Source organism: Odontesthes bonariensis, chromosome 24 (genome assembly GCF_027942865.1).
Source record: "Odontesthes bonariensis isolate fOdoBon6 chromosome 24, fOdoBon6.hap1, whole genome shotgun sequence".
Taxonomy (NCBI): Eukaryota; Metazoa; Chordata; class Actinopteri; order Atheriniformes; family Atherinopsidae; genus Odontesthes; species Odontesthes bonariensis.
Genome location: NC_134529.1, coordinates 23123707 through 23136892, shown reverse-complemented (window position 1 = coordinate 23136892; position 13186 = coordinate 23123707). Strand labels below are relative to the sequence as shown.

Below are 13186 nucleotides of genomic sequence, written 5' to 3'. Positions count from 1 at the left end.
AATACAAGTATCATGAGTGCTATATGTTAGGAAAATATTATCGTCCCCATTTTGTCCCACCTTTTCCGCAACGATGATTCCTGAAAGCAAAGGGATGTTTTGTTATTATGACAGCGACAGATGGTCGGCAGAGTATATAACAAGTTGCGCTGCTTTCTGGGTAATTACGGTTGGAGAAGCCATCCTCCTCCCCCACACACCACCGAAGGCTCAGCGCAGTTCTTTGCCGGGTGAAAGATTGGTAGGGATCGCGGTTGTTATTTGGCGCAGTTTTGAGCTAGAGTATTAACAAAGGGCGTCCGGTTATTTATTTATCGACGTATTTTTTAACACATCTTACCGTTAAATATCCATAATGAGCGCAATTAACGTGAAAAAGCTTAAAGTTAACGAGCTGAAGGACGAGCTGAAAAAACGTAATCTTTCGGACAAGGGGCTGAAGGCCGAGCTGATGGACCGCCTGCAGGCCGCGCTGGACGAGGAGGCCCTTGCTGGAGACTCTTCGGTGGGCCAAGAAGCTTCGGCGGACGATGGTTTCGACCAGTCCGTCGAGCAAGAGGGTATAGGAGAGGAAGAAGAGGGTGACGGCCCTACAGAGGAAAGCATGGAGGCCAACGAGGAAGAACCAGAAAACGGGGACGGCGGCAATGCTGTTGCCGAGGACGAGGAGATGGGTGAGGGTGAAGATGAAGGGGACGAGGGAGACGAAGATGACGAGATGGATCCCATGCTCAAAGGAGACGTAGACGACATGGAGAAAATTGATACAGAGGACGGTGAGCCCGGGGACCAGGCTGCAGAGGGTGAGTCAGCCGAATTGATTATAAAAATGCGATTGGTTGGATGGACTGTGGCTGGGTGCCGTTTTTTTGCTATAGCGTTAATACAGCCGCGTGAGGGAGACTGTTGGGAATGACTAAATTTGAATGCGCTACCGTATATCAGAGCGTCCATGTTGAGCCAGTCAGCGTGATATAGGCTAGTCAGCGTTAGCTGAAACCGCTAGCAAGTTAGCATCGGTCACCACCTTGGTTAGCTATCGTTTAGTAAGGTTAATGCCTTTAGTCCAGTTCACAAACCACGATTTAACGTTATTAGTTGCCTTGATAACAAAACGTACTAAATTAAATTTACATTATATAACATGGGGGGTAAGAGGTTACGTATTGGTTGAACTCGACGAGCTTTTCGTTTCGTTTTGGTTAGGGTGTTAGCTTGCCAGCTAGCATAATTTTCTTTGTCTCTGATGCAGTGCTAATGAGCGGGTCAGCCGGTTAGCCATTTCCGAGGTTCCCGACATTATGTTCAGTCACAAATTAAGAGTTGTGGTAGAAGTGCGAAGGTACCACTTCTACAGCCTGTTTAATTTATATAAATGATAACCAAAATTATTCACAAAACTATATTGTATAATGGCTATTATTAGTCATTTAATGTAATGGAGTGCGCTCAGATTCAAATTTCAAATGCATTACTACTTAGTAATGACATGCATATGGACTGTTGTCTAAAGTGTTTACAACCATGGGTTTCGACTTGAAAAGGGGCCGGGAACATCTGAAGTAGCTAACCCTAAGCTGTGTGGAAGAAGGGTCGGCACTGAACCGCTTGTTTAGCTAGCACGTGGATACTTTCCCTCGTTTTGAATAGCAATTTTCACATCGAATAGTCTCTTTAGACGATATGGATGTATAGGACTTGACACTTAGGCTTATACACTACAACATACCGGGGAAGTGGTTTTAATTCAGTTCTAAGTAAGCTTTCCTGCATGATGCATTTGTCCCTGATATCAGTAGACATGCCCTCTTAAGTAAAATAGACTTGTACCTAAAGCACATGGAGAACATTGTTTCAAGCCCTGTATTGCAGGGTTACTTATACTTTATCTTTCAGAGATTTTTCCAGCCCCAGTAAACACTGCTCATAATGTTCAATTTGGCCAGCTTATGTTGTAATTACTACCTGGTCTTACGAACTGTAACAAGTCATAAATAAAGTATGATTGTGTTGTTTTAAGTGTAACTATGAGGTTATGCCTCGTAAGAACTTAACTGATGATTTTGGTCAACACAATGTAACTAATGAACGGGCTTTGTGGGCCAGAACCCCACTGCCAGTCCGACCTCTCTGTCTCAAAAAGGAGCACCTCATTCTATATCTTTGTTCTATTTTCAAAGGGGATGCGGACAAAGACACGAATGCTGATCAGAAGAATAAGAAGGGTGTTAAGAGACGCCGGGAGGAACATGGAAGGGGCTACTTTGAATTTATTGAAGAGAACAAATACAGCTGGTAAGGATGGGACAGAGCAAAAATGGCCTTCAGCATCCCTGAAGCGCCATCCATAGCTTTGGTGAATTGTATTGGCTTTAAGTGCCAATGCACACAGCTAGCAAAAGGAAAACCCTCATTTTGAAGTATTCTCTTATTTATTAGTAACATAACTTTTACACATGTGTTTTGAGGGTCATCCCTGACTACCTAAAGAGCCTTACCATTTACTTTTTACAGTTCCCACTCACTTTGTGTCTTTTAATGGACTGCATTCTGTAGCAGAAGTGCATCTATCAAATCTCTGAATTTTCACATCTGTTCCTCATGCCACTTATTGTTTTGGAAAGCCCGTTGTGTCCTCAAGGTGATTCGAGGCTGCTCTAGGAGAACCCAGAGGAAAGTAACAAAGTAAACACTTTTTGAATGGTGGGTGGGTTGGGAGGAGTAGCTGAGAGGCGTGGGAGGAGGGGTCCTGCTGCAACATAGCACACAAGGATGTAGCAAAATTCCCAGAGTGTTGGAACGTCCACAGAGCAGCTCGCTATTGATCGTCCATCGTTTTGCCTCGCAGTGGTCAATTATTTAATTTAATTTTTTGTTTTATTTATTTGCTCTGTTTTTTTTTGTTTTTATTTCACTGGTTTTATATGAAGTCCAGATGCTATTTCTGTCTCATCGTGTTGTCTGTGTGAGTTGTGGTGTGTGTGTGAATGTGTACATTTGCAACACACTTTCTACCCCTGCAAAGGTGACATCAAGCATGACATGCACGGAATTGTTAGCTTGTGTGTGTGTGTGTGTGTGTGTGTGTGTGTGTGTGTGTGTGTGTGTGTGTGTGTACACCTACCTACTTATTGGTCTGTTTTGTTTTCATTGCACTATTGCCACAAAAATCAAAAGGGATAAAATGGAAAATGCATTCAAATAGCTGTTTTTTTGTTTGTTTTTTTTTCCAAACATGAGGTCCACAATAGATCAGGGCTCTAGATAATTCTTTTTGTTCAAGTATCCAGTCAGTTTTTTTTGTTATTTATTTTTTGGCCACTTCCAACAAAGTTTGTTACATAAAATGGATTAAATCTCTGCAGAGATCCCTATGCAATGACGGGCCCATGTTGGCAGTAGTTATGTGACTTGACATCAAACGTCACTGACCAGGCACTGTGTTATCCTGAGCTGTAGTTACATGTACAGCCTTCAGGGCAGTTTGGGGACAAGTTGATGGCAGATGTCCCTGGAAGATGGCAGATGTTGAAAATGCTACACTGCAGAAAAGGATCTTCATTCCTACTAACTTACCCAGCTGGAGTTGGATTATTTTCTCTTTTAAGCATCATTCAAATGTTTGGCTTCCTTTTTATTTAAAAAGAAAAAAATATGGACTTGGTATTTCTATTTTACCATTAGAAATAAATGTGCATATTCTCGAGCTACAGAGCTGGTAAGTTGCTGTAGTTCTTAGTCTGCCCCGACTGCTTTATTTATTTTTTTATTCATTTAGCAGGGAGCCATCTACTGCTTAGTTACACACAGCAACTTAGTTGACCTTTTCATTTAGAATTCTGCACATGGAAAGTTAAATATAACTTAGCCCACAGCAATCCTGAAGACACATTTATCTGAAAGGGGAGAGGTCTGCTTTGAGTTTATTACTTTGACCAACGGATAGCCTTGCATGCTAAGGCTGGAGGTGGTGCTTTCTTTGTGTATCTTTCATGTTTTAGATTTCGCTGGATGCTGCAAGGTAAGTGCGGCTGAAATACAACAAACTATCCAAAAAGTTTGGAGGCTCGCTTGCCCAATTGATGTTCTCTTTTCTTTACCCCCTTGTTTGTCTTTCCACTTCTTTCCCCCAGTATTTTTCAGCCAGTGGTCCCTAAAACATCTATATGTTCCATGTAGTAGCAGTCGCACGTGAATCTTCTAATTGATTTCTTCATATCTCTTTTCAGTGCCTCATTTAAGTCTCCTGTACCCCCCTTGGAGGAAGAAGATGAAGAGTTTGATGACACCAAAGTCTGCTTGGACACCTGTAAGTTTTGCTTCAAGATTCCTTTAAGGAGGGTTTAAAACGGTTGACAAGAATATTAATCACACTTTTATGTACGCTGTCGGATTTTATGTTTTTGTCTTTTGTGCTCTAGACAACTGTGACCTGCACTTTAAGGTGTCACGGGATCGTTACAGTGCTTCATCCCTTACAATGGAAAGTTTTGCTTATCTCTGGTCCGGAGGCAAAGCCACCTATGGTGTGAACCAAGGAAAAGCCTGCTTTGAGATGAAGGTACAATAACGATGAATACTGTCCAGATATTTTCCAGTCTTATCACCCTTTTTAAAATCACTGAATGCATACAGCCTAATGTGGTTTGTGTGAATTGTGCTTAAAGTTGTGCAAGCCAAAAGGTGAAATTAGAGCCTGTGCAAGTGTATACAAACTTGTTATTTTTGTTTTTTCACTGGAATTACAGATCACAGAGAAGATTCCAGTCAAGCACATTTCTAGCAAGAATATGGATATTCATGATGTGCAGGTCGGATGGTCCCTGGCAACCGGCACGCTGCTACTTGGTCAGTGCAGTTACTTTTGTTTTTGCCCTGTTAATATCTTGTTGGAAACGTCTAATCTATCGCCAGCAGTCTAATTAGCCACATAAGTCGTGTTATACAGATAACTTTTTTATGTTATGTAAGGACTGGAGTTGTATTGGATGTCTCTGACTAGTACCGCACTAACCAGTACCTGTACGTTTAGGTTACTGCCTATCATTGTTTAAATCTCTGAAAAACCAAGAAACATTTTCTTTCAAAACATTGACAAGCTTTGCTGATGTTGGGTGTATGTTCACTTTAAGGTCAGTTGTGTTCAAATGCCTTAAAATACAAGCCTCTTTGGAGGCCCTCTAGTGGCTGTAAAGCTACATGACACCTTGATTATAAAATGGCTTCAGCTCTGCCTGTGTCATAGAAACGGCCTCCTGCTTTGTTCTAGTACAGATTATTCATTCAGCAATTGCAAAGATCCAGATTCTGAAATGCCTTGCCTCAATTCGTGAATGTTTGTTAATTGATCCCTTTATGTATAGGTGAGGAGGAGTTTTCCTACGCCTACTCTGGAAAAGGCAAGAAGACAACCAACTGTGTGACAGAAGACTTTGGAGAAACTTTCGAAGAGAATGATGTCATCTGCTGCCTTATCGTAAGATTCAAGTGTCATGTTGCCAGCATCTGTTTTTTGTTTTTTTGTTTGTTTTGTTTTTTTTAAACTGTAGCCTAGACGAACCGAATGGATAGGATTTAATTTTTTTTTTTCCATAATTGAAATGTAGTGTAAAACAATCTGTTACACAAAGAGCAACGTTGCCTTTTTGTGTTTTTTCTTAGGACTTTGAGGGTGAGGAGGTGGTGCTGTCCTTCTCCAAGAATGGTGGGGAGCCAGCTGTCGCCTTCCAAGTCTGCAAAGACTCTTTAAATGGTCAGGCCCTTTTCCCGCACGTCATCTGCCACAACTGTGCTGTGGAGTTCAACTTTGGCCAAATGGAGACTCCGTACTTCCCTCAGCCTCAGGGCTACACCTTCTTGCAGCAGGTCCCCGTCAGTGAGCGAATGCGTGGGGTGAAGGGGCCACAGACTAAGGCCGACTGTGAGGTGAGCATGAGTCATGCATGTCACTTTCTAATCGCAATGCTATAGTATTGCCTTTTTTCAGTGTTTTGGGCACGGTTATCTGAACCATGTCTCATGTTATGTAGATCATCGTGATGGTTGGTCTGCCGGGCTCAGGGAAGACTACCTGGGTGAAGAACCATGTTCAAGAGAACCCTGGGAAGTACTACATCCTGGGTAGTGACACCATTGTGGAAAAGATGATGGTCAGTACTGGTCCCAGCTCTGTGGTGTTCTGGATGTGACTCACCGTTTCTGTTCTGCATTTTAACATTCCTCCCCTTTCCTTCATTACAGATCAACAGCCTGAAACGCCAGTCAAAGGACATTACAAAACTGACCGCAATTTCCCAAAGAGCACCACTTTTCTTGGGAAAGTTCATTGAGATTGCTGCCCGCAAGAAGAGAAACTACATCTTGGATCATGTAAGTTGTCTGCACTGGTTAATGATCGACTTGGTGAACATTCCCCAGATGCTAATGTAAATGGAGGTCGATGAATAAATGAAAATTTTCCTCTTTCCAGACTAACCTGTCTGCACCAGGCCAGAAGAGGAAGATGTGTTTGTTTGCAGGCTTTCAGCGTAAGGCTGTAGTGGTCTGTCCAGCTGACGATGACTACAAGCAGAGAGTCCAGAAAAAGGTTGAGGGTGATGGCAAGGAAGTTCCTGAGCATGCTTTGCTCAAAATGAAAGGTAAAGAACTTCCTCGGTGCTGAGAACCCCTCGCATGATATCTTTTGCTCCATATGCCTTTTTGTTTTTTTTAAAATCTCTAATCATGTTCTGATTTGTTTCCCTGGATTACAGGCTTCTTCGCTCTGCCCGAGGAGGGAGAAAGCTTCAGCGGAATCACCTTTGCTGAGCTGCCGAAGGAGGACTCTGCCAAGCTGCTAGAACAGTACAAAGAAGAAAGCAAGACAGCTCTACCTGCTGAGAAGAAACCAAACCAGGGGAGCACGACTCCGAAAAGAGGTGGGGGCTCCCGTGGTGGCAGCCGAGGGGGCAAGAACCAGTTTGGCCGTGGTGGACCTGGACAGAGAGGCGGGGGACGTGGAGGCTTCCAGAACAGAGGCAACTTTAGAGGAGGTAGGAATGAAAATGGGGAAAATGAATAGAATCTTCATGTTCTTCTTGTTTAACAAAGTTTTAAAGCAGTTGAAATGCTTTAATGGCTCAAAGTGCAACACTGATCAATCCACAGCTCCTGGCCCTCGCGGCGGCTTCAACCGTCCTCCTCGTGGCTTTTTGCCTCCCCCAGCCTTCAGAGGAGGATACCCCAGCCGTGGGAACTTCAATCGAGGCGGTGGCCACATTCCCAGCCTCGGCGGGTCCCCAAGGGGTGGACCAGTGAGGGGTAACATGGGACACAGGGGAGGACACATGAACAGAGGTGGCCCAATGAACCGAGGGAACATGAGCAGAGGAGGTGGAGGCGGCGGCATGAGTCGTGGTGGAAACAGGGGGCATCCCGGCCAGGTGGGTGTGATGGCTTGGCTTATACCTTCTTTGAAAATATGTAAATATTTTTAGGATATTTGGCCATGCCAGAGAGTATTTATTTTTAAACCCCTTTCACTTAAGCTGCACACCAGTGTAAAATCTCTCCAAAAGCAGTTTCCTCATTTTGCTAAATGTTAAAGGGTTACTGCATGATTATTATTATTTTTTTTTTTTTTTTCTGCCTGTGTCGTAAAGTTTCAGCAGAGAGGTGGCAACCGTGGAAACTTTGGCAACAAGAACAGCAACTTTGGTAACAACAGGAACAGTGGAAACTTTGGCAACAGGAACGGCATGGACAAAGCTCAAGCCTTCAACCAGAGCTGGCAGCAAGGGGTCAGTATTTCTGCTCAAACTTTGGCTTTTGCATCAGACTCCAGGCTTTGGTATTATGTTATTGTTAAACTGTATTAAAGATGTTAAAACTAAAATTGTACTTGCATACGTCAAATTTAATACAACTCCACTCTATGGCTTTTTTTTTTTTTTTTTTTTTCTGGTTTAATCGAAAGCTGATTTTAATGCATCGGTTATCACAATCAAGTTCATATAGAAAAACTTCTAGAGAAATGTAGAGCATATTAAGTGTTGACCATATTTCAGTTCCCAGGTCATTTATCATGGAACAACGATGACCAGTTGTTGCTGGGTTTTTTTTGTTGTTTTGTATAAATTCACTGTGTGCATCCGGTCTTAATGACCCAAAAGCTTTTATTAATTAAGGGAAGGTCATACAGTGGTTTTAACTTCAACCTTTGTTGTTGCAGTTCTGGAACCAGAAGCCTTGGAGCCAGCAGTATCAGCCTGGATATTACTAAGACACTTGATCTAATGGACTGGTGGCCGACATTGAGGATCCACCGCAAGCCACGGAACATCCCTCCACCCTGCTGTTTGAGTTTGTTTCCTTAGAACCCACTTTTAATAACCTAAAACCCACTGACCGACGAGCAGGACTGAGGCGACATGGAGAAACCACATTCCATCAGAGAGGAGACCAGGCCACAATTGTAATCAAAGCTTTATATAGTATATCCATATATACACATGTGCAGTGTGGGTTAGGTCTCATTCATTTTTCTTTTTGTTGTATATTTCAAATATTTTTCAACCACTTTTAAATGACATGCTTTTAAAAGAAAAACAAAAAACAAATCTAATGTTTGTAATATCAGGAACAGGAAACTTGCCAGTTGGCCACAGTTAAGGTTTTTTTTTCAGGGTTGAGTATTTTATCTGTGCTGTGATCTATTTTTTTTTTTTTTTTTTTTTTTGCTTCTTTTGTTTTTTGGGTTTTTTAAATTACAAATTGTAAATATATTTTTTGCGTAGTTTGTCAGAAGTTTAAGTAACGTAATTGAAATTACCCTGGTTCTTTGCAGGAGGCATGATAGATTATATTGTTAGACTGTTTGTGTCAATAGTCTACTGTCAAACCGTTAAAATCAAGCATCAGATAAATTACAGCAAGTTTTGTTTATTTTTTTACTTTTGTCCCCACCACCAAACCTGTAACAAACTTCATAGACCTACAATAAACAACTTGTTTGCTTTTTTACATTCTTCCTGGCTTATGACTTTTGATTTAGGTCAAAGGTGTGTAAAAGACCTTTGAATGAGCGACGTCCTGGTTTGCTAATACAAACAATAAGGGCCTTTGTTCTGCTACAAGCTTCAGCAGGCACCTCGTTAGTTATATATTCTCTTAAAGTGTCTTGTTTCGTATGTCATTCCTAGTGCTTTAGCTATTTTGTGTGTGTGTATATATATATATCGCTTTGAGAATATGTTTTGGCTAAGCCATTTTCAGGTTAGACATAAGCCATTTTTCTTGTCATCCATTTAAGCCTTTGATAAATGTGTTTTGAATTAATTTTTTCATTTATTCTAAGATTAGAGCGCTGACTATGCTTCATTCTCAGGAGAAAATGTTTTCTGTATTGTCCTTATCAACGGTTCCTTTAATGCAGTAGGCGTATAAGATGACACGCACTGATCAGTCAAAAACACTGAACCACAAGGGTGTCTTTCTCACTCCCCCCCCCCCCCCTTTAACTTTTTACTCTGAGCGACTTTCTTATGATGCTGATTCAGCACAAGAATGGAAGCAAGCAAGTTGGTGGGTAGCTCATCTTCACCAGCAACTTAAAAGGGCTACACAGTCTCAACACTTCCTCAACCAGCAACGCCTACAATTCTGGAACCCTTTTTTTTTTTTTTTTTTTTTTACTTGCAAAATGGCAACCGTTTTCAAATTCGTACGGCCTTGTTGTTTTGTTGGAAAGCGCTTTAGGTGTTTGTGTTAGTGGCTGTGTGGCCCGAAAATGATGGCGGCCCCCCCCAATGCATCGTGCCGCATTGCCCCAGCAACTTAGGCCGGAAAACGCATCAAAATGAAGCGAACAAATTCAGTCATTTGTGTTCCTTTTTTTCCTTCGTATTCTTGTTATTTAAGAAATGTAAATACTAAATACGGCACTAATTCATTCATGCATGAATGTCCATTAATAAACTCAGTGATAAATGTGTTGTGATTATGAAAGTGTAAGTTACTGCTGTGTGATGAACTGTTGAATCCATGTAAATATCTGGAGAGTTTGTGCCCTCCCTTTTTACTGTACCGGACACACAAATCTAGCAGAATGCGAGCTTTGAATTTACAGCATAATCTATAATACAACAGACCCTATATTTTTATTGCTTTGTGTTGCAAGTTGTATATCAGGTCTTATGAAACCAACAGTGCAAAGGCTTTACAACCCTTTAGGTTTATTTGTCTTTTCTATCTGACCGTTTTTAATATTTGTGTTAAAGAATTACAACTGTATCTTCTTTTTTTTTTCTTTTTTGTCTTCATTAAAATTGTAAAACTTGGTACATGGTGATTTGGTTCATTACAGTGCCTGTAAAATACGTTTGTGCTATAGTGTCTTAAAATCATGTTCTTTTAAGCCATTACTGTCTTTGGCTTAAGGCTCAAGCTGATTGTCCCCAAACCCAAAATTTAATTGTATTTTGCAGTAATTTAGTCTTAATCTTTACAAGACCTCCAGGCTTTCTTTTTTTTTTTTTAGAACTTTCTTTTTCATTTTTTTAAATAACAACATATACAAGACATGAAAGACAAACATGGATGTTCAGATTTCCAGTTTAAAAGAACCAGTCGTCTCGCTATTAAAGTAGAGAATGCAAGGGCGCCTGTTTGAAGATTTGAGAGTTTTGTGTTTTTTGCGAAAAGGCCAAAAAGTGAAACAAGCGGGCACCGGCTGATTGTTGAGCCAAGCGCTATTGACACAGAGTTAAAAATAGATTTCCAGAAAGTGATCAGTCTGGGACGAAGCCAGAACATTTGGAGGAGTGATGTAGGAGCTAAACCAGATATGGACTCTACTCTCACAAGTAGGGTCCATATCTGGTTTAACCTATGCTAATCTGACCTTAGAACTTCTTTCCAGTCCTCATATTTAAACTTATGATCCAAATTGTCCTCCCAGTTTTGTCTTGTGGCTATAGCCGAAGAGGGAGAGAGTCCCGTAATAAGGTCATAAAGTGCAGACACAGCTCCCTTACCATTGACATTCATTTCTAAAATAGTGTCATGGGGCATTTGGGGCGGGAGTCTTGGGAAGCGTGAAAAAGTTTTCCTGACAAAGTCTCGAATCTGGAAAAATCTCCACGTTTTCCTCCATCTCCGCAGCATGATACTGCCACCTTCATGTTTTTCTGCTCTACTTGGCTGACAAAAGTTGTTCTCATCGGAGCAGAGAACACCCTCTGAAAATAGATCTTAGCATTATACCAGAAGCATCCTTTTCAAATTTTGTCACAGTGACGTTTAAACCCTTGTAAACATAGAGTCTGTCTAAATATGACTAAATGCATCACATTTTTTCATTATTCTTTAAAAGAAATAAACACAATTGACAAAAATATCACAGTTACTTATGGGAAGTGGTTTGATATCTACTTGTAATCCCTTATACGTAGAAATAAATCCAATCAAGCATTTTCTGGGAACTTCAGCGATGGAAGTTCATAGAATACCTTTTGTGGGGGTTTTGGTTTCTACCTCGGAGGATCTTTCCTAGCAAGAGAGGAAGTTTTTTTTTCGACTTTTCTGTTTGGGGACTGAATTCACCAAATAATGGTGAGCTTACCTGGCCCTGAGGCAGCAAAGTCAGCCCATACCATGATACTACCACCACCATCCTTCACAGATGGTATGAGGTTCTTATGTTGGAATGCAACACTTTCCTTTCTCCGAAACGTAATTCTTCTCATTTATACCAAAATATTCTAATTTAGTCTCTTTTGTCCACAAAAAAAGTTTAAACAGCCCTCTACCTTATTAATCTTTATCAAACTGCAGACAGGCCGCAATGTTTTTTTTTTGTTGTTGTTGTTGTTGTTGTTTTTTAAGCAGTGACAGCCTACTTGCAGCACTGGCATTCAAACCATTGTTGTTCAGTTTTACACTGATGGTCAACTCAAAAACATCAACATTAGCCTGATCTTTGCTGATTGGCTGCTCCCAAGGAGGATAAGCGACTGGATAGTGTAGTGGTAAGATTGCTTTCATGCGGGTGACTGCGGTTTGAATCCTGTCCCCACCGCATGAAGGTACTACATCCAGTAGGGGTCCTTAGGCAAGACCCTCTTAAACTACCTGCCTACCTGGGATATAAGTAAGTCGCTTTGAAAAGTGTCTGCTAAATGCATAAATGTGTTCCGGTATTTCCTTAATTTGTGCAAACCTCTAAAATGCAGAAAACAGCATAAATCTATCATTATCATTTGGCACGGGTCCAAAGAAATCATCTTCAGTGTCTCCACTGACCAACTTCATTGTTTGTAAGAAATGATTCAAGTTTTGAATTAGATTCCATCAACACAATTCAAATAGAAATCGAGAGAGAGAGGCAAAGAAAGCCAGAAAAGTTTAAAGAACATATATTTAACAAAGAGGATTCTACAATCACAAGATTAATTGCTGACAAGTGAGGGTATCAGGGTTGGGTATTAAAGGAGAATTCATCAAAAGCTTAGACTTTCCAATCAAGGATGTCAAACTCAGCGAGGGAATCATCAGTAAGTTCCAAAAAAAATTGCCTTAATACAAGAAATACAAAGAACTTAGGTCTTTAAGCATCTGCAGTGCAAAATATTGTGACATTTTTTTTAGGGGATTCTGCAAAAAATCTTGGTGCAAAAAGCCAAAGATAGAAACTGCCGTTGGATGCATGTGTCCTTCAAGCTCTTCAAGCGGCACTGCGTGAGAAACTATCATGCCGCCATGATCAGTACAGCCACTAAGGCTTGGGAGAACCTAGAAAAATCACCACCTTCTATTTACAATATGCGGCACACACGCTGCAGCTAGCCCCGGTTCGAGTCCCGCATCGGACGGCCCTTTGCTGCATGTCATTCCCCCTCTCTCTGCCCCCTGCTTCCTGTCTCTCTTCCTCTGTTCTGTCCATGAAAAGCATAAAGAAAATGCTTAAAAAAAAAGAAAAGGTTGAGAATCAGATAACAACGACAATGGACTGTTGAGCAGCTGAACTCTTGTATTCAGCAAGAATGGACACAGATTACTCCGGGAAAATTGCAGCTTTTTAGCATCCTCAGTTCCCAAAAAATGAAAACTAAAAGAAAAGAAAATTCAATTAAAGGAAGCCTGATATGACTCATGGTGGTGAACATTCCACTAACCCAACTTTTTTTCAGTGTGTTGCTGGCATAACATT

At 41.1% G+C, this 13186-nt stretch overlaps 1 protein-coding gene across 1 annotated transcript; it reads left to right on the top strand.

The window, feature by feature from the left end:
• Positions 1-180: 180 nt before the first annotated feature.
• Positions 181-9005, top strand: hnrnpub (heterogeneous nuclear ribonucleoprotein Ub). Its single transcript, XM_075459789.1, has 14 exons — positions 181-803; positions 2181-2295; positions 4230-4309; positions 4422-4561; positions 4749-4848; positions 5364-5476; positions 5662-5925; positions 6030-6149; positions 6241-6369; positions 6470-6638; positions 6753-7031; positions 7147-7421; positions 7641-7778; positions 8210-9005. Exons 1-14 carry the CDS (start codon positions 356-358, stop codon positions 8258-8260), a joined length of 2421 nt encoding a protein of 806 aa, XP_075315904.1. The 5' UTR covers positions 181-355; the 3' UTR covers positions 8261-9005.
• The last annotated feature ends 4181 nt before the right edge of the window (positions 9006-13186 follow it).